Consider the following 17,191-nt stretch of genomic DNA (forward strand, 5'->3'; position numbering starts at 1 on the left):
TCAGTTATAATCATGGAATTAGTGAAATAAATCAACTTTTTGATGATATTCTAATTATATGACCAGCACCTGTATAACCAATAACTCGCACTAAAAAACTTGGTTAAACATTTTACTGCAGATGGTGATGGATGACCTGAAGAGGAAGGGAAATGACATGGACAGAGTGGCTGATCTGTCTCTAGACCTGCAGAATCTATTCAGTGTAAGGCTCAAATGGATTTTACTACAATGATAAATGAGAGAATTATGTTTTAGATGGTTGAAAACAAAAGAATCCTGCACCCTACTATCAGAAATAAAATTGTTTGATAACCTTTGTAATCTATGGCTGTTATTTCAAAACCTTATGTAGAAAAAGTTCACAAAGGGCAATATAGACACGCCTGAATAATTTAATTAATGAGCCAAAATGCCTAGCCTAATTCTTTTCACATCTCTGCAGGAGTACGATGCCAACGTTGATAAATACAACGGTACACTTGAGGATGCTGGCGCCACTGTTGCAAAGAAATCTCGAATGCCCACACTTTCTGATGCTGTTCAGAAAGAGGTAAACTTTTAAACTATTATGCTCTTATCATAATTTAAATACATTACAATTATTAATTAAAGGCAGCTGATGGGTTGCTGTAACTTTTTTTTTATTACAGGAAAAGAATCTGGTGAACCGTTTCGCTAAGGCAACAGCTGAAAACACCCAACGCCAAAAACAGCTGGGATTAGCTAAGAATCTTATTTCGCAAGTAAGAGAACAAGGCATGAATAAAACCTCTGCATGTAATTAATGGTGTAGCATTTCTCACGTGTTCTACTACCACAGTATGTTCAGTTTAAAACTAACTACATCACAAAACAAATCACATGGTAACTGATTTCCTTAAATTCATTTATATTTCCCCCCATCCAGAATGAAGACAAAGTTCAAATGGTGACACAGCAACAAATTAACCTTCAAAGTCAGCCAAAGAGTAATTTTGACCTAGATGTTCTTATAAAAGAGCTACAGGAAGAGAAGGAGAGGACAGCTCATGCTGAGACAAACCTGAGAACCTTTAAAGACAGATATGTGTCACTGAAGAATCGCAGAGGAGTGGAGCGTCTTGAGGAGAAAGAAGTACTACAGTACTACCGGGACCCAAAGCTGGAAAGTGATTTGACTAGCCTGCGCAATGCAGTCCATGAAGAGACCCTGAGGCGTAGTTCTACCCATACTGAGATTGAGGTGTTTAATAAGAAACTGACCATCCTAGAGGAGACCATCAAAAATGCTCCACCCAAACTGTTGACCAGAGAGGTGACAGAGTTTGAGAAAGATCCTCAGCTAGATGTAGAGGCCGCTAAGTTGAGAGACGAAATAGCAAGGTTGAGAGAGGAAATTAGAGTGAGAGATGGGGAGCACATTCAGATGAAGACAGAAGTCACTATTCTGCAGCAGAAGAGACCACCCATCAAAGAGAGGGTGGTTAAGAAGGAGGTGTTGAAAGTGGAGAAGGACCCAGAGATGCTGAAAGCAGTGCAAACATTTCAGTTGAAAATTGCAGAGGAGAGCGACAAGAGCAAGCTCCTCAATGATGATATCTTCCAGACAAGGAGTCAGATTAATGCACTTGAGAGACTGCTTCCTAATATCCAGCCTAAAATAATCACTAAGGAAGTGAAAAAGATTGAACAAGACCCTGAACTTATCAATGAATCTAAGAGGCTTCGAACAAGTTTGGAGGAAGAGCGAACTGAAAATGACAATTTGAACAAAGAGGTGATGACTCTCCACAGCCGCTACCGGGAAGTTCAAGACTGGAAACAAAAAGTTGAGGTGAAGGAAATTGTTAATGAGCTCTTTCGGATAGACCCGAACACAGAAGTGGAGATAATGCGACTTAGGAAAGACATACAAGAGACCAGCAAGCAGCGCTCTGATGTAGACAGGGAGCTCATCCAGGTCAAGTCTGATCTGAATATCCTTCGTTCTCAGAAGCCCAAGGTGGAGATGAAGGAAGTTCTCCAAGAGGTGGTTAAAGAGGAGAGAAGCCCTGAAAATGAGAGAGAGATTCAGAGGCTAAACGATCAGTTAAACCATTTACACACCACTTACCTCTCCCTAGAAGACCAGGTGAGACTTCTCAGGAAAGACAGAGATGAATGGAAGGCTGAAAAGTCCAAGGTAGAGACCAAACTTGTCACCAAAGAGGTCATCAAGTATGAACCCGACCCACTGTTGGAGAAAGAAGTTGAACGCTTGAGAAGAGTTGTGCGGGAGGAGGCACAGCTGCGGCGCAGCACTGAAGAAATGATCTTTGACCTGCAAAACACATACATCCTTTTGGAGAGACAGAAACCTGAGGAGAAAGTAGTTGTGCAGGAAGTTCTGCGTTTACAGATGGACCCAAGGCAGGTAGTTGAGCATGAGCGGCTCAGCAGGGCCCTAGATGATGAAGTAACGTTGCGGCGACAGTTAGAACTAGAGTTGCAGCAGCTAAGAACAAAGTTGGAAGAGAAACAGAGGATCCTCCGAGAGAGTGATGAGCGCCAGCGTAGAATTCAAGTTGAGTCTGAACTCAGAGACATTCGACTGCGCATCACACAGCTGGAAAATGCACCGCCTCCTGTTGAAGAGAGTATTATTGTTGAGGAGGTACTAAAGGTTGAGAGAGACCCAAAACTGGAGAGGATGACATTTGGTCTTCGGTCAGACATGGACAAGGAAACCAACGATATCCTGCGTATTCAGAGAGACATCCGTAACATCACTCTAAAGCTTGAGATCCTGCAGAGGGAGAAGTCTGGGGAGAAGACAGTGTACAAAGAGATTGTCCGTGTTGAGAGAGACCAGGCTGTTGAATCTGAGCGGGATCGCCTGAGGGAACAGGTGTCTCAGCATAAATATGATAGACGCGACCTGGAGGAACAAATCAAATTTGCCAATGATAAAATAAACCTGCTGATGAGCAACAAGTCCAGTTCTTCTAGAGAGGAGACTACCCTGATTATGAACAGAGATGCCCTACAGAGGGAGAAGGACAACCTCACTCGGGAGCTCAGGAAACTTGAGGGCCAGAGACATGACATCAGCCTTTCTTACCAGCAGCACAATCGACTAGTAACTGAGAGAACACAGATGAACAAGCACAGGAGCATTCAGATGGGGTCTGATGTCTACCGCCTAGAAAGGGAGATCCTGGATGAGAAAGACAAGATCCATCTGAGAGACAGTACGATCCGAGAGCTTCTGCTGAATGTACAGAGAGAAGAACACGCAGAGACAAGGACCAAAGAGACTAACGTCTCCACCAAAATCACTATTTTGGATCCAGAAACAGGCAAAGACATGTCTCCTTATGATGCCTACCTGCAGGGCCTAATTGATCGTCAACAGTACCTTCATTTGGAAGAGCTGGAGTGTGACTGGGAGGAGATTACTTCCCTGGGACCTGATGGGGAGACATCTGTACTGCAGGATCGCAAGAGTGGCAAGCAGTACTCCATCAAAAATGCCCTGAAGGAAGGCAGACTGACAGACTATGATGTCCAACAGTACAAAAAAGGCAAGCTCCCCATCTCAGAGTTTGCCTTGATGGTTGCAGGTGAAAATAAGAAGCAGCCCAAGCTCAACTCAATCATCCCAAAGTCCTCCACAACAGTGAACTCAGCACCCCCATATTCCTCCAAAGCTAATGAAATCTACCCAGTTTCTGGAGTAATGGATACAAATACTGATACCTGCTATACAGTACGTGCTGCTACCCAGCGTAAACTGATTGACCCTACCACTGCCCAAAGGCTTCTGGAGGCTCAGGCAGCAACAGGCGGCATCATTGACATCAACAACCAAGAGAGATACACAGTTCACAAGGCAGCAGCCAGAGGCCTCATTGAGGACAGTCAACTCCAAAGGATGCTCAATGCCCAGAAGGCTTTCACTGGCATTGAAGACCCCACAACCCGAGATCTTTTGTCTGTAGGACAGGCTGTTCAGAACGGCTGGATGCCAAAGAACACTGCCCTTCCCTACATGGAGGCACAACACCTGACAGGAGGGCTGGTCGATCCCAACAGTGGCCGCAGAGTAAGCATCATCGATGCCTTAGGGTCCAAAATGATTGACAGCACAATGATGAGGGAGCTGCAGTCTGAGTCAGCATACATCAAGGATATTGTAGACCCAATTACAAAGGAGAAGATCAACTACAAACAGGCTCTGGATCGTTGTAAGAAAGACCCAGAGTCAGGCCTACCAATGCTGCCTGCCTCCTCCTCTGAGTCTGGTTACAACAAATATGCAAGATTCTAGATATTTTTTATAACATACCTGGAATTTACTGATGTGTGATGTGGTAAAATTGTGCTATTAAATATGGGAATCCATATGAAATCTACTCATTAATTACAGTGTACATTTTAACTCAGGAAAATTATTCTGTCTAGCCAAAATGGATGCTGCTGGGTTGCCTTTGTTTACCAAATAAGGCTAATATGGGCAAATGTTGTTTTTTTTTCTTTGCTTTTATTTAAATACACAGAATAAAATGCAGTTGATCTTTGCTGTTATCGTGTTATTAGGGATACTGGTACATGGTGCAATGCTGCTTATCAAGAATGATTGATTCTGTATTACTCGTGGGCTATTCTTGACACTGTTCACTTTGAGCTCAATCTTGTTTGATACTTTGTATCAATAAATTTAAATTATAATGGTTAAAGAGCATGGACTCCCTCTTTTATTTAATGCTGTGTGGTCTTTTAAATAAAACACACAAGCAGGTACAGTCGACTGTTTTTCGATCTTTATTTTCATGAAAGTCAAAAGACAGAACCTGGGTGACTTTAAATCCCACAAGCCTGTCAGTATTCCTCAAGTGGAATCAAATAACAAATAGTGGGCACCAGTTCACCCAGTGTACATGATCATACTGGTTGTTAATATAACCAGTGAAGTACTAGATGTCATTTCAAGGAACAATCTATCAATACAGTCGTTCCCAACCAGGGGGTAAGGACAACCAAAGGGTTGCCAGGATAAGTATGAGGGTTCACCAGATGAGTACTGCCAAGTTAAAAAAAAAGTCACATTATTATGTTGATTATTATAGCTTTTCTGTGAAATAGTTTGCCTCTTTAGGCCTCTAAGATTTAGTCACATGAAGAAAATGATTTAGTTGAACTGCTCATAACTTCCCATCTAACAAGGGCTGCAGTTATTTTTATTATCATCAATGACCACTAGTCTACAAAATATTAGAAAATGAGAAAAAATGTCCATTACAATTTTGCAGAATGCAAACTGACATCCTCATGCAGCTTGTTTTGTCTGATGAACAGTCCAAAGCCTACAGATATTCAGTTTTGTAGCAAAAAAATTAAAGATATGCAGCAGATTTTTATATCTGAGAAGCTGGAACAAGACAATGTACAACATTTGTGCATGGTAATGACAGTTCCATATAGCCCTGGAACTGTACGCAGTAGTTCTGTAAATAGGCCATGCAGTTCATGATAAAAAATTTAAACAATGTGCTTGGAGAACATGCACTACAGAGGACAACACACACATTATAGTGCTTTATTTTTTTTTACCATAACCCATTGACATTTTACATTAATATTATTATCACATACTGTAGCTGCATAGTGAACGTTGTGGCCTATATAGTAAGCCAGATTATACCCAACTGTATGTGTAGTCTAATAGTAATCTAATAATGCATTAGTAATCCAGCTATATCTAATAATATACCTATTAAATAACATAATATGGCTTTTTAGCTGTTAGATCAGTTCAATAAGTGATTCGAATTAATATATGTATTTTAAATTGTTGCCATTTTAATGTCAGTTGAATTTATATGTATAATTGGTTTTACCAGTACATTACATATTACTGTAACAATTCTTAAAATATTTTTGAATATCAGACCACAAATTTATGGTAAGCATGTGGTCATTCATTTTCACCATATAAAATGGCACCACTGAAAAACTACTATTATCAGATGTCTTCAAATGGAGAGACATGACTGGATCTAAACCTGTTGTGGACCTAAACCATCTACTATCAAGTCTTCTTTGACCAAACATGAAATTCTATATCAGTCCATTCATTTTGTGTTTTTAATTGTCAAATAACAACTCTTCACAAAGTGCAGAAAACTATTATAATCAGAGGTAGATAATCTAGTAATAAACTGATGAAAGTAAAGTCATTACTAATATATTTAACAGTCTTCACTCACAAAACATCACTCCCGTACAATTTTTTTAGTGCAACTTAAGTGCCGGTGCTGTAGCTCTGTCAATCAATGAGTGTGCTGGGACACTTGGTAAATGAAGACCCTGATCAGGTTGCATCTGCAGGCTGTGCAGCATCACCCTGTTTGCACTCCCTCTCCCTGAAGAAGCTCCTTTGTTCGTTGATGGCTTTCTGTAGAAGGGCTATGTTCACACCATCAACACAGTTCAGCACACGGGCGTGGACCATCACACCGACCCCTGTAAGACAAGAGGATATGAATACGGGCAGATGTTTGAGGCAAAAGGATTTGTGAAACCCGGTGATCAAGAGTTTTCATGTTCTATTTCAACTTGATTATTGTATCTGATGCAGGAATTATAGAGGAATCAAATGAATAGCCATACAGCTGCTTGATAGTGTTTTACATCTTTCACACTGAATCCTGTAAGGATGAATTACACTGAATTTTGTATCACATTATATTTTCAGCAAATAAGCAAAATACATAGTTCTTTTAAAATTACATGTCAACTGTGACAGCTTTTATACCAATATCCTTACAATATCTACAAATAGTAATCACATTTGAATAATATAATAAGTGAATATTTTTGTTATAAGACTTGCAGATTCTTGTCTGACTGCTATGTGGACTCTTACAAATCAAAAAACTGGTGTTTGAAAATCCTAATAAATGGTTCAACATCAAAGTTGTAATGCAACAAGGTGTTTCCTTACCCTCAGCATTTTCTGTCTCCCCCAGGACTAAGTACTGGGCCCCAATTATTGGATTAAAAGGCTCTACAAACAACGTGTGGATGACCACATTATGTTCTTTCGAAGCATGCTGAGCTGACAGTGTAGCCCTGGACTCCTCAGGTTGATAGGATACAAGTCTGAAAAAAATTGAACAAATCTTTACAAAATACAGTGCTGAGTGGGTTTAATGTCCAGGTCAGCCTGGGTGAAACAATTTAATCTAACTTCATTAAGTTTTTAATTTTTTTTTAAGATGTATTGTAAACTGTTATGTTCTATTTTCCTTGATAGACTAGTGGCTAGGGCGCAGCGCTCTTGCTGCTGCGGCCCGGGTTTGATTCAGGGTTGTGTCAGGATCCGGTGTAAAACACGTGCCAAATGTATTTTTACTAATAAATGGAAATTGTTATACCTTGATTATTATCTTAACTGGTATACAGTTACTTTGCAGATTAAGGGGAAGAAAAACTATTTATGGTTTGTTTTAATGGTTTGTTATAGAATAAACTACAAGAGCCAGAGTCTTTCAGACATTTCTTAAAGGACGTTTTTCCTCCCCACAGTCGCCAAATGCTTGCTCAAGGGGGATTTGTTGGGTTTTTCCTCAATGTTATTATTATTATTAATAATACTAATAATAATGTAGGTCTAGACCTTACTATGCAAAGTGCCCTAAGATTATTTCTGTTGTGATTTGGTGCTATACAAATAAAAGTGAATTGAAATGAACTGAATTAATGCAACATTAAAACAGTTAAATAATATATTACTGTATAATAAAACTGCCTGACGGGTTCTGCTACTGCATAAACAGCACAGCACCTTTGTATTTCCTTAAGTTTACTTAAGCAGATTTTGAAGATAAGACAAAAAATGTTCTGCTTCTTCTCCATTTAAACTTCATAAATCAGGTTTAATTCATTTCTATTTGTGAAAGTCAAAACATAAAAAGGGGAGACTTCACTACTTTTTTTCTGTCCAGAACAAAAATATTGTGCTTTGACGTATCAAACCTGAAGTTCCATTTCTTCACTGTTTAAAAATCTCATAAATCATACATTTCCTTGTACCAAAAAAGAAATTCTATTTTCCATTTACATCATCACGACCGATGTCCTTTAGTCACAAAAACCCACCTGCCAAACGTTCTCACTGACTCTCCTTCCTGCACTGCTCCACAGTTTACTTCCCATGGGAAATGAAAAACAGCAGCCGCGGGAAGCATCGTGTAAAAAGAAAAGAAAAAGCCTCTTGGATTAAAAAAAATGGAATATGGCTTTTTAGCTGTTAGATCAGTTCAATAAGTGATTCGAATTAATATATGTATTTTAAATTGTTGCCATTTTAATGTCAGTTGAATTTATATGTATAATTGGTTTTACCAGTACATTACATATTACTGTAACAATTCTTAAAATATTTTTGAATATCAGACCACAAATTTATGGTAAGCATGTGGTCATTCATTTTCACCATATAAAATGGCACCACTGAAAAACTACTATTATCAGATGTCTTCAAATGGAGAGACATGACTGGATCTAAACCTGTTGTGGACCTAAACCATCTACTATCAAGTCTTCTTTGACCAAACATGAAATTCTATATCAGTCCATTCATTTTGTGTTTTTAATTGTCAAATAACAACTCTTCACAAAGTGCAGAAAACTATTATAATCAGAGGTAGATAATCTAGTAATAAACTGATGAAAGTAAAGTCATTACTAATATATTTAACAGTCTTCACTCACAAAACATCACTCCCGTACAATTTTTTTAGTGCAACTTAAGTGCCGGTGCTGTAGCTCTGTCAATCAATGAGTGTGCTGGGACACTTGGTAAATGAAGACCCTGATCAGGTTGCATCTGCAGGCTGTGCAGCATCACCCTGTTTGCACTCCCTCTCCCTGAAGAAGCTCCTTTGTTCGTTGATGGCTTTCTGTAGAAGGGCTATGTTCACACCATCAACACAGTTCAGCACACGGGCGTGGACCATCACACCGACCCCTGTAAGACAAGAGGATATGAATACGGGCAGATGTTTGAGGCAAAAGGATTTGTGAAACCCGGTGATCAAGAGTTTTCATGTTCTATTTCAACTTGATTATTGTATCTGATGCAGGAATTATAGAGGAATCAAATGAATAGCCATACAGCTGCTTGATAGTGTTTTACATCTTTCACACTGAATCCTGTAAGGATGAATTACACTGAATTCTGTATCACATTATATTTTCAGCAAATAAGCAAAATACATAGTTCTTTTAAAATTACATGTCAACTGTGACAGCTTTTATACCAATATCCTTACAATATCTACAAATAGTAATCACATTTGAATAATATAATAAGTGAATATTTTTGTTATAAGACTTGCAGATTCTTGTCTGACTGCTATGTGGACTCTTACAAATCAAAAAACTGGTGTTTGAAAATCCTAATAAATGGTTCAACATCAAAGTTGTAATGCAACAAGGTGTTTCCTTACCCTCAGCATTTTCTGTCTCCCCCAGGACTAAGTACTGGGCCCCAATTATTGGATTAAAAGGCTCTACAAACAACGTGTGGATGACCACATTATGTTCTTTCGAAGCATGCTGAGCTGACAGTGTAGCCCTGGACTCCTCAGGTTGATAGGATACAAGTCTGAAAAAAATTGAACAAATCTTTACAAAATACAGTGCTGAGTGGGTTTAATGTCCAGGTCAGCCTGGGTGAAACAATTTAATCTAACTTCATTAAGTTTTTAATTTTTTTTTAAGATGTATTGTAAACTGTTATGTTCTATTTTCCTTGATAGACTAGTGGCTAGGGCGCAGCGCTCTTGCTGCTGCGGCCCGGGTTTGATTCAGGGTTGTGTCAGGATCCGGTGTAAAACACGTGCCAAATGTATTTTTACTAATAAATGGAAATTGTTATACCTTGATTATTATCTTAACTGGTATACAGTTACTTTGCAGATTAAGGGGAAGAAAAACTATTTATGGTTTGTTTTAATGGTTTGTTATAGAATAAACTACAAGAGCCAGAGTCTTTCAGACATTTCTTAAAGGACGTTTTTCCTCCCCACAGTCGCCAAATGCTTGCTCAAGGGGGATTTGTTGGGTTTTTCCTCAATGTTATTATTATTATTAATAATACTAATAATAATGTAGGTCTAGACCTTACTATGCAAAGTGCCCTAAGATTATTTCTGTTGTGATTTGGTGCTATACAAATAAAAGTGAATTGAAATGAACTGAATTAATGCAACATTAAAACAGTTAAAAAATATATTACTGTATAATAAAACTGCCTGACGGGTTCTGCTACTGCATAAACAGCACAGCACCTTTGTATTTCCTTAAGTTTACTTAAGCAGATTTTGAAGATAAGACAAAAAATGTTCTGCTTCTTCTCCATTTAAACTTCATAAATCAGGTTTAATTCATTTCTATTTGTGAAAGTCAAAACATAAAAAGGGGAGACTTCACTACTTTTTTTCTGTCCAGAACAAAAATATTGTGCTTTGACGTATCAAACCTGAAGTTCCATTTCTTCACTGTTTAAAAATCTCATAAATCATACATTTCCTTGTACCAAAAAAGAAATTCTATTTTCCATTTACATCATCACGACCGATGTCCTTTAGTCACAAAAACCCACCTGCCAAACGTTCTCACTGACTCTCCTTCCTGCACTGCTCCACAGTTTACTTCCCATGGGAAATGAAAAACAGCAGCCGCGGGAAGCATCGTGTAAAAAGAAAAGAAAAAGCCTCTTGGATTAAAAAAAATGGAATAGTTGAATAATGTGAGTGAAGTGCATGGATGTGGTTGAAGAAGGAAGTCTACTTCCGGGGTACAGGTCACATGGCGCGCCAGTCCCCACCTCTCTCCACCTTCCTGCGGCTGCGTCAGGAGGAGGCCGTTTCTGGAGAAGCGAAGCCTTCAAGTTGAGGTGGAAAAGGTGCATCACTATTGTCATTGTTCTTCACACAGTAAAGTATTATTTTTCAGTCTGATATAGAGCCATGAATCCTGATATTATGAAAGAGCGGCAAAACGCCACTTTTGACGTTGAGAAACTAACCAACATTTTGGACGGGGGTCCAGAAAAGACCAAAAGAAGACGAGAAATAGGTGAGTTTGAAATGTGTTGTTGTATGGGAGTTATTATACTCGTTACTGTAGACACTTAAAATCGCTTGTAAAGAAAAGGTAGCTAACCCTGCCTCTTTTACTAGCTATAAGTTATGGAGCAGTTGATTTTCTACAGCTACTAGGTAGCTAGCTAGCTAACGTGCTGTGTCTCCCGAATGCACCACACTTATATAGTATTTAGAAAGCTAGCTCACCTACCTTCATCAGCTCTGTCCGGACAAAACTGATGCAGCCTTTTGGATGAGAGGTGAAACGTCTTCTACCTAAAACCAAGTCCAGTTGATTTTTTTTCTACGTTTTCATACGTGCCAGTAATCTTGTGCAGGGAGACCTCAGTTCCATCAACCTCACAGAGATTTGGAGAGGTTCAACCACCAAACTAAAATAGAATAGTGCACAAGGAGAAACAATGGGTTTTATTGCCTTTTTTTCAATGTATTTATTGCTTTTCAAAGTTTAGGTACTGTACTTTGTAGGGCCAAAAGGCAGTGATCATTGTACATCCAGGAATGCTGGCAAACTATAAGCCTCTGGGAATATACAACTATGGTCTACATTCTACTATATGTAATTCATGCTCATTTTCAGATCCAGATTCACACTAAGAAATTAACACACATTTTCACATGTGGGTGCACATTCTTGAATCTTACTTACAAATATGGTTATATAAATCTTGGCACTATTTCCAGTTCTACAGACTAAAAGATACATTTCTGATTAAATTTTCATTATCCACTGTAGAGACACTGGTTTTCAACGACCCAGACTTTGAGGAGGAGGACCCAAACTTCCTGTCTCGCAGTGAGCGCTATGACCAGGCTGTTAGAAAAAGTGCCCGAATGATCCTGAAGATGAGAGAGTATGGCATTGGACACCCAGATGAGATCTACTTCTTTAAGAAGTATGTGATAAAAAGTTGACATGTTAAAAAAGTTTAGTATTTTAAAACTGCATGCTCACCTTCTCACCAGATGTAGCAGAAAAAAATAAATACTGTTTTCCGTAATTACAGTAAATTTAGTTGACAAACACAGTATTTACTTTTTATTCTTAACATTTATATTAAGTGCTTAGATTTTAATACAGAGAAAGACTCTAAACACCTCTGTTAGATATACAGTAGTACAGTCAGTATCAAAGGTGTAATTCACAAGTTAGACTTCTTGAATGTTGTATACATGGTTGTCTGTAATCCCTCTACACCCTGACTGTATTTAATAGAAATAATCAACTAATATAGTTGGATTGTTCATTAACTGTTGTGCAGTGCACTACATGACATTACCAATGCTAGTTTTAAATACCAAAGGATATCATGGTGTAGCTCAGGCATCATTATATTGGCTCAGTCATTAACAGTGGATGTAATGTAAAAAAATAAAATAAATGAAATGTATAATGTTTTATTCTCCCCATTGCACTTTTAATGATGATGATCCTTTTTCCATGAATGCACCCCACCTGGTGAATCATTTTATCATCTTTACAGAACCTCTTCAACAATTGTCCGGTAACTGTATCAACAACTTAGCAGTAGGCATGTTTAGAAAATAATGATGAGAGTAAAAAAAATTGGTAAAATATGTCTTTCAGGGGCAGTGTGTTACACAAATTGTAGCTTGACTGACAATCTAGCCCTTTGCAGCTTTGAAGCAAGCAAACTCTGTTGGAGCAAAGTTCTTCATGAGATTACAACTGTGTCAGAGGGCAGTTGACATGAGCAACTTCATTCAGGTTTCCAGCCTATGAGTTTCCATTGTGTTTTGCTTAGTCATGCTGCTAACGCAGCCTACTACCAGTGTGTCAGCCTTGATAGATAGATGTCCTGATCACCCCCATACATGATTGGTCAATGCAGCACTTTTGCCAGATGACAACTATAGGAGACGCAGGGAGCCCATCGCACAGCCGTGTTGCTGCCTGTAGAAGTGCCGAGACAGAGGCAGAAGAACTGCGGATAAAGGTCACAGCCGCTTTGGCCAGTGCCAAACTCCCACCCCCGAACCTTACCCCCGAGGAAAGGAGGGCTTTAGCTGTACTAGAGAAGGATGAAACCATCACAATCCTTCCAGCAGACAAAGGCAGGTGTACAGTGGTCCTAAACTCAGCTGACTATCAGACCAGAGTTTCCGATCTCCTCAGTGACACCACCACCTATGAAGCACTGAAGAGGGACCCCACCAGTGGCTACAAGAAGAAGGTTATAGACTTTTACAGAGCTGGAAAAGGAGGGAGTTTTTTACCGGCGACTATACTACAGACTATACCCCGGGGAGGCCATCCCTTGCCTTTATGGCCTACCCAAAATACACAAGGAAGGAGCCCCACTCAGACCCATTGTCAGCAGCATCAACTCTGTGACTTACAACATAGCCAAACATGTGGCCACCATCCTGGCTCCTTTGATGGGAAACACACAGCACCACATAATAAACTCCCAGGACTTTGCAAGGAAACTCCAACAACTGCAGCTGGAGTAGGACGAGACCATGGTTTTATATGATGTCACATCCTTGTTCACTTGCATCCCCACCACAGAGGCTGTCAGGGCGGTGAAGAAGAGACTGCTGAAGGATGGCACACTAAACAACAGGACTAACCTCACTCCAGACCATGTATGCACTCTGCTGGAACTCTGTTTAAACACTACCTACGTCCAGTTTAGGGGGCACTTCTATAGGCAGCAACACAGCTGTGCGATGGGCTCCCCTGTGTCTCCTATAGTTGCCAACCTGTACATGGAAGAAACTGAGGAGAAAGCCCTGTCTTCCTTCACTGGTACCGCTTCCAGCCATTGGTTCCGCTACGTGAATGACACATTGGTTAAAATCAGGACCCAGGAGGTAGAGGCTTTCACCAAGCATATCAACTCTGTGGATATCAACATCAAGTTCACTCGTGAGGATGCCAGAGATGACTTGTACAGTGGTGAAACTAAGCAGCTGCTGCACAAACGCATGGCCCAACACAGGAGGGCAAATTCCAATGGACCAGAATCAGCAGTCCACCTCCACCTGAAGGACAAAGGACATTCTTTTGAGGACAATGAAGTCCAGATCCTCTCCAGAGAACATCGCTGGTTTGGGAGAGGAGTTAAGGAAGCTATTTTCGTAAAAATAGAACACCCCTCACTAAATAGGGGTAATGGACTAAGACACAACTTGTCATCCATCTACAATCCTGTTTTGAGATCTCTGCCCAAACATGCCCACCAGGACAATAGGCGTCGGTCCACAGGGGAGGATTCAAAGACAGGTAACAACTCACTGATACCAGGCTATAACAACTCAGTCATTAGGGGACATTGTTGACCATCAAAGGACTGAAACACCGCCGAGGGGGATAAATATCTCCGGCTCAACACCAGTCAGTCAGAACTGATGAAGCCTCTTGGATGAGAGGTGAAACGTCTTCGACCTAGAAATCTAGTCCAGTTGATTTTTTTCTAAGTTTACTATGACCTGAATGACTGGGAATCTGCACAGACAGGAGTTCAGACAGTTTGTGTCCAGGCTCTGAGGGGCCTGCAGAAATTTTCTCTGCCCTCCTTTTGACCCGTGAGGTGTACAGGCCCTTCATGAAGAGCAAGCTGGCACCGATGGTTTTTTCTGCAGTCCTGACTGTTCGCTGGAGTGTGTTCCTGTCCTTTTTGGTTGCTCAGCCAAATCAGATAGTGATGGATGTGCAGAGAACAGACTCAGTGATGATTCCTCTGTAGAACTGTATCAGCAGCTCCTGGAGCAGGTCACATCCTTGTTCGCTTGCATCCCCACCAGAGAGGCTGTCATCCTCTGCTGTGCCTTGTTGGTGATGGTGCTGATGTTGGATGTCCACTCCAGGTCCTGGGAGATATTGGAGACCAGGAACATGAAGGACTCTACTGCTGATATAGTGCTGCTGAATGTGGGCGGGGGTCAGTGGGGCTTCATGTCAGTCCCAGTAATTTTACATCAGTGTCTAGAAAGAATCTGTAAACTCAGTGTAAATAAGAAAATATGCTTTATGTTTATCAAGTCCCAATGATGGAGTACTGCAGCTCAGGTCCATGTTGACCTTTTATCTACAGATGACCAAGTGCCATGTTATTGGACAGTCTTTCAGAGCTTCTGTAGCATAGTGAGTCAGAAAGTATGTCAGTTACACAGTGTTTGCATAACAGCAATTCTAAACTTCAGTTGTGTTTTTCCATCCCCCAGTATGGTTAAAGGAAACCATGAGGAGGCCATGGGGCTACACTTTTCCATGTTCATGCCGACCCTGCACAGCCAGTGTGACCCTGAGCAGGCTAGGAAATGGTTACCTCTGGCAAATTCCTTCCAGGTTGTGGGCACATATGCCCAAACTGAACTGGGTCACGGTCAGTCTTGGACTTAGCCTTAACTAAGTGTTTACTTAATTGTTGTTTAAGCTCCTCAGTCATAGTTTCATTTGGTTCTTGTAAAATAGCATGACTTGGTATTTGTGTTCTTGAGTGTTTAAAAAAAAGTTTGGGGGAAAAAAGACCCTTTTCAGTAGGTTTGGAAAACTTCAGTAGCAAGAGTAGTTCTAGAGATTTCTTGTATCAATTTGACAGATCTAAATCACGTGGAAAATTCATAGACGTTTGTCCTAACAGTTGTGTTCATAGGGTACATTTTGATATTGCAATGTAAAAACTGCTGCTTTTGTATCAAAGAACTTGGTAATGATGGTAGAGATGGTAATTTCTGCCTTGTTAAGTATATGTAGCTGTGTTATTAACATCGCTTCACTAGCTGTTGGAAAACGTTGCACAGACAACTTAACAATAGGCAGGTGTAGAAAGTAAGGACACTTCAAAATGAAATACAAAAAAAAAAAAATCAGTTAAATTCTTTCTTCTGACGACAGTGTGTTACACAAATTGTAGCTTGACTGACAATCTAGCCCTGTGCAACCCTAAAGCAAACAAACTCTGTTGGAGCAAAGTTCATCATGAGATTACAACTGTGTCAGAGGGTATGCAGCATTTTACCAGCTGTAACATCCTTTACAGAAATGTCAACTATAGGATCCATGTAAATGTCTCTTACATGTTTTATTGACAGTATCAGTTAGATGTTTAGTTCTTTGATACAAAAGCAGCAGTTTTTACATTGCAATAAGATTTGTGGTTTTTACTGAACTTTCAGTGTACTTTTTTCTTCACGTTCAAGCTTTCTGCAGCTTTCTGCAAATGTCTTTCAGGGCTTCCATAGCATAGTGAGTCAAACGGTACTTCATTTACACAATGTTTGCATAACAGCAGCTTCAGTTGTGTATAATTTATTTTCCTATCCTCCAGTATGGCTACAGGCAACCATCAGGAGGCCATCAGGGTACACTTTTACTTCTTCACTCCGACCTGGTACAGACAGTGTGACCCTGAGCAGGCCAGGAAATGGTTACCTCTGGCAAATTGCTTTCAGGTCATGGGCACATATGCCCAAACTGAAGTGGGTCACGGTCAGTCTTGGACTTAACCCTGATGTTTAAGGCCCTCAGACAGTTTCATTGGTTTGTTGTAAAATAAGAAAAATTGATGCTTGAATGTTTAAAATGTTAAGCTTTTTGGAGATTTCTTTATGTATTTGACAGATCTATTTAGGGGGATATTTACTGAAGTTTTTGGCTCATTTTCTGGCACTAAACAGTATAATCGCATTTTCATATTCATTAAGGTATCGCAGTGGGGGTTTTTGGCACTGCAGGGATTTGCACGTTTGGTTTCATGCGATATGTAGGCTGTTTTGAGGTGTTCCCATTCAGACACTCAAAAATCAGGGAGGAGAGAATGGAAGTGTATACAAACCCCCTCTGATTTACCTCCGCTGCGTCACAGGGAACTGTGGCTAAACTTTAACGTCAGGAGGAAGCAGGTGTAAATTTGCGGTACTGCTATCAGCATGGCAGCTGATCTCTTTAGAACATTGCAGAGGGAGGGGATGTTTGTAAGTCACATTACTCGCTAGAGGAGAATGTGACCCGACTTAGACAGGCTTTCTAAGCCTTATCTGTTTGAGAACATATTCCCATCAGCATTAGTCAGTTCTACTGCTCT

The 17,191-nt window shown here is 40.1% G+C and overlaps 4 protein-coding genes across 4 annotated transcripts in view; 2 read left to right on the forward strand and 2 right to left on the reverse strand.

Moving 5' to 3' along the window:
- The window catches only part of evpla (envoplakin a), a 21,890-nt gene extending 17,276 nt beyond the window's left edge, over positions 1–4,614 (forward strand). The window contains exons 19-22 of the mRNA XM_020610961.1: positions 122–205; positions 446–553; positions 654–746; positions 911–4,614. Coding sequence (XP_020466617.1) covers positions 122–205; positions 446–553; positions 654–746; positions 911–4,291 — 3,666 coding nt within the window. The 3' untranslated portion in view covers positions 4,292–4,614. The remainder of the gene's footprint in view (positions 1–121; positions 206–445; positions 554–653; positions 747–910) is intronic.
- A 202-nt stretch (positions 4,615–4,816) lies between these two features.
- ten1 (TEN1 subunit of CST complex) lies at positions 4,817–8,253 on the reverse strand. Its single transcript, XM_020610962.1, has 3 exons — positions 8,125–8,253; positions 6,968–7,125; positions 4,817–6,486 (listed from the first exon to the last, which is right to left on the reverse strand). Exons 1-3 carry the CDS (start codon positions 8,211–8,213, stop codon positions 6,335–6,337), a joined length of 399 nt encoding a protein of 132 aa, XP_020466618.1. The 5' UTR covers positions 8,214–8,253; the 3' UTR covers positions 4,817–6,334.
- Positions 8,254–8,276: 23 nt separating this feature from the next.
- On the reverse strand, positions 8,277–10,819 carry LOC109966253 (TEN1 subunit of CST complex). The gene is made up of 3 exons (XM_020610965.1): positions 10,634–10,819; positions 9,477–9,634; positions 8,277–8,995 (listed from the first exon to the last, which is right to left on the reverse strand). Exons 1-3 carry the CDS (start codon positions 10,720–10,722, stop codon positions 8,844–8,846), a joined length of 399 nt encoding a protein of 132 aa, XP_020466621.1. The 5' UTR covers positions 10,723–10,819; the 3' UTR covers positions 8,277–8,843.
- Positions 10,820–10,878: 59 nt separating this feature from the next.
- The window catches only part of acox1 (acyl-CoA oxidase 1, palmitoyl), a 20,601-nt gene continuing 14,288 nt past the window's right edge, over positions 10,879–17,191 (forward strand). The window contains exons 1-2 of the mRNA XM_020610963.1: positions 10,879–11,109; positions 11,875–12,034. Of these exons, the coding sequence (XP_020466619.1) occupies positions 11,001–11,109; positions 11,875–12,034 (269 nt within the window). The 5' untranslated portion in view covers positions 10,879–11,000. The remainder of the gene's footprint in view (positions 11,110–11,874; positions 12,035–17,191) is intronic.

Source organism: Monopterus albus, unplaced genomic scaffold (assembly GCF_001952655.1).
Source record: "Monopterus albus unplaced genomic scaffold, M_albus_1.0 scaffold108.1, whole genome shotgun sequence".
Taxonomy (NCBI): Eukaryota; Metazoa; Chordata; class Actinopteri; order Synbranchiformes; family Synbranchidae; genus Monopterus; species Monopterus albus.

What these genes read in the sequence shown, in the direction of transcription:
- ten1 (XM_020610962.1), bottom strand. Translation starts at nt 8,213, where the DNA reads ATGCTTCCCGCGGCTGCTGTTTTTCATTTCCCATGGGAAGTAAACTGT. An exon ending in TCAGTGAGAACGTTTGGCAG is followed by an intron (nt 7,126 to 8,124) that starts GTGGGTTTTTGT and finishes AATTTTTTTCAG; the next exon opens with ACTTGTATCCTATCAACCTG. An exon ending in GGAGACAGAAAATGCTGAGG is followed by an intron (nt 6,487 to 6,967) that starts GTAAGGAAACAC and finishes CTTGTCTTACAG; the next exon opens with GGGTCGGTGTGATGGTCCAC.
- LOC109966253 (XM_020610965.1), bottom strand. Translation starts at nt 10,722, where the DNA reads ATGCTTCCCGCGGCTGCTGTTTTTCATTTCCCATGGGAAGTAAACTGT. An exon ending in TCAGTGAGAACGTTTGGCAG is followed by an intron (nt 9,635 to 10,633) that starts GTGGGTTTTTGT and finishes AATTTTTTTCAG; the next exon opens with ACTTGTATCCTATCAACCTG. An exon ending in GGAGACAGAAAATGCTGAGG is followed by an intron (nt 8,996 to 9,476) that starts GTAAGGAAACAC and finishes CTTGTCTTACAG; the next exon opens with GGGTCGGTGTGATGGTCCAC.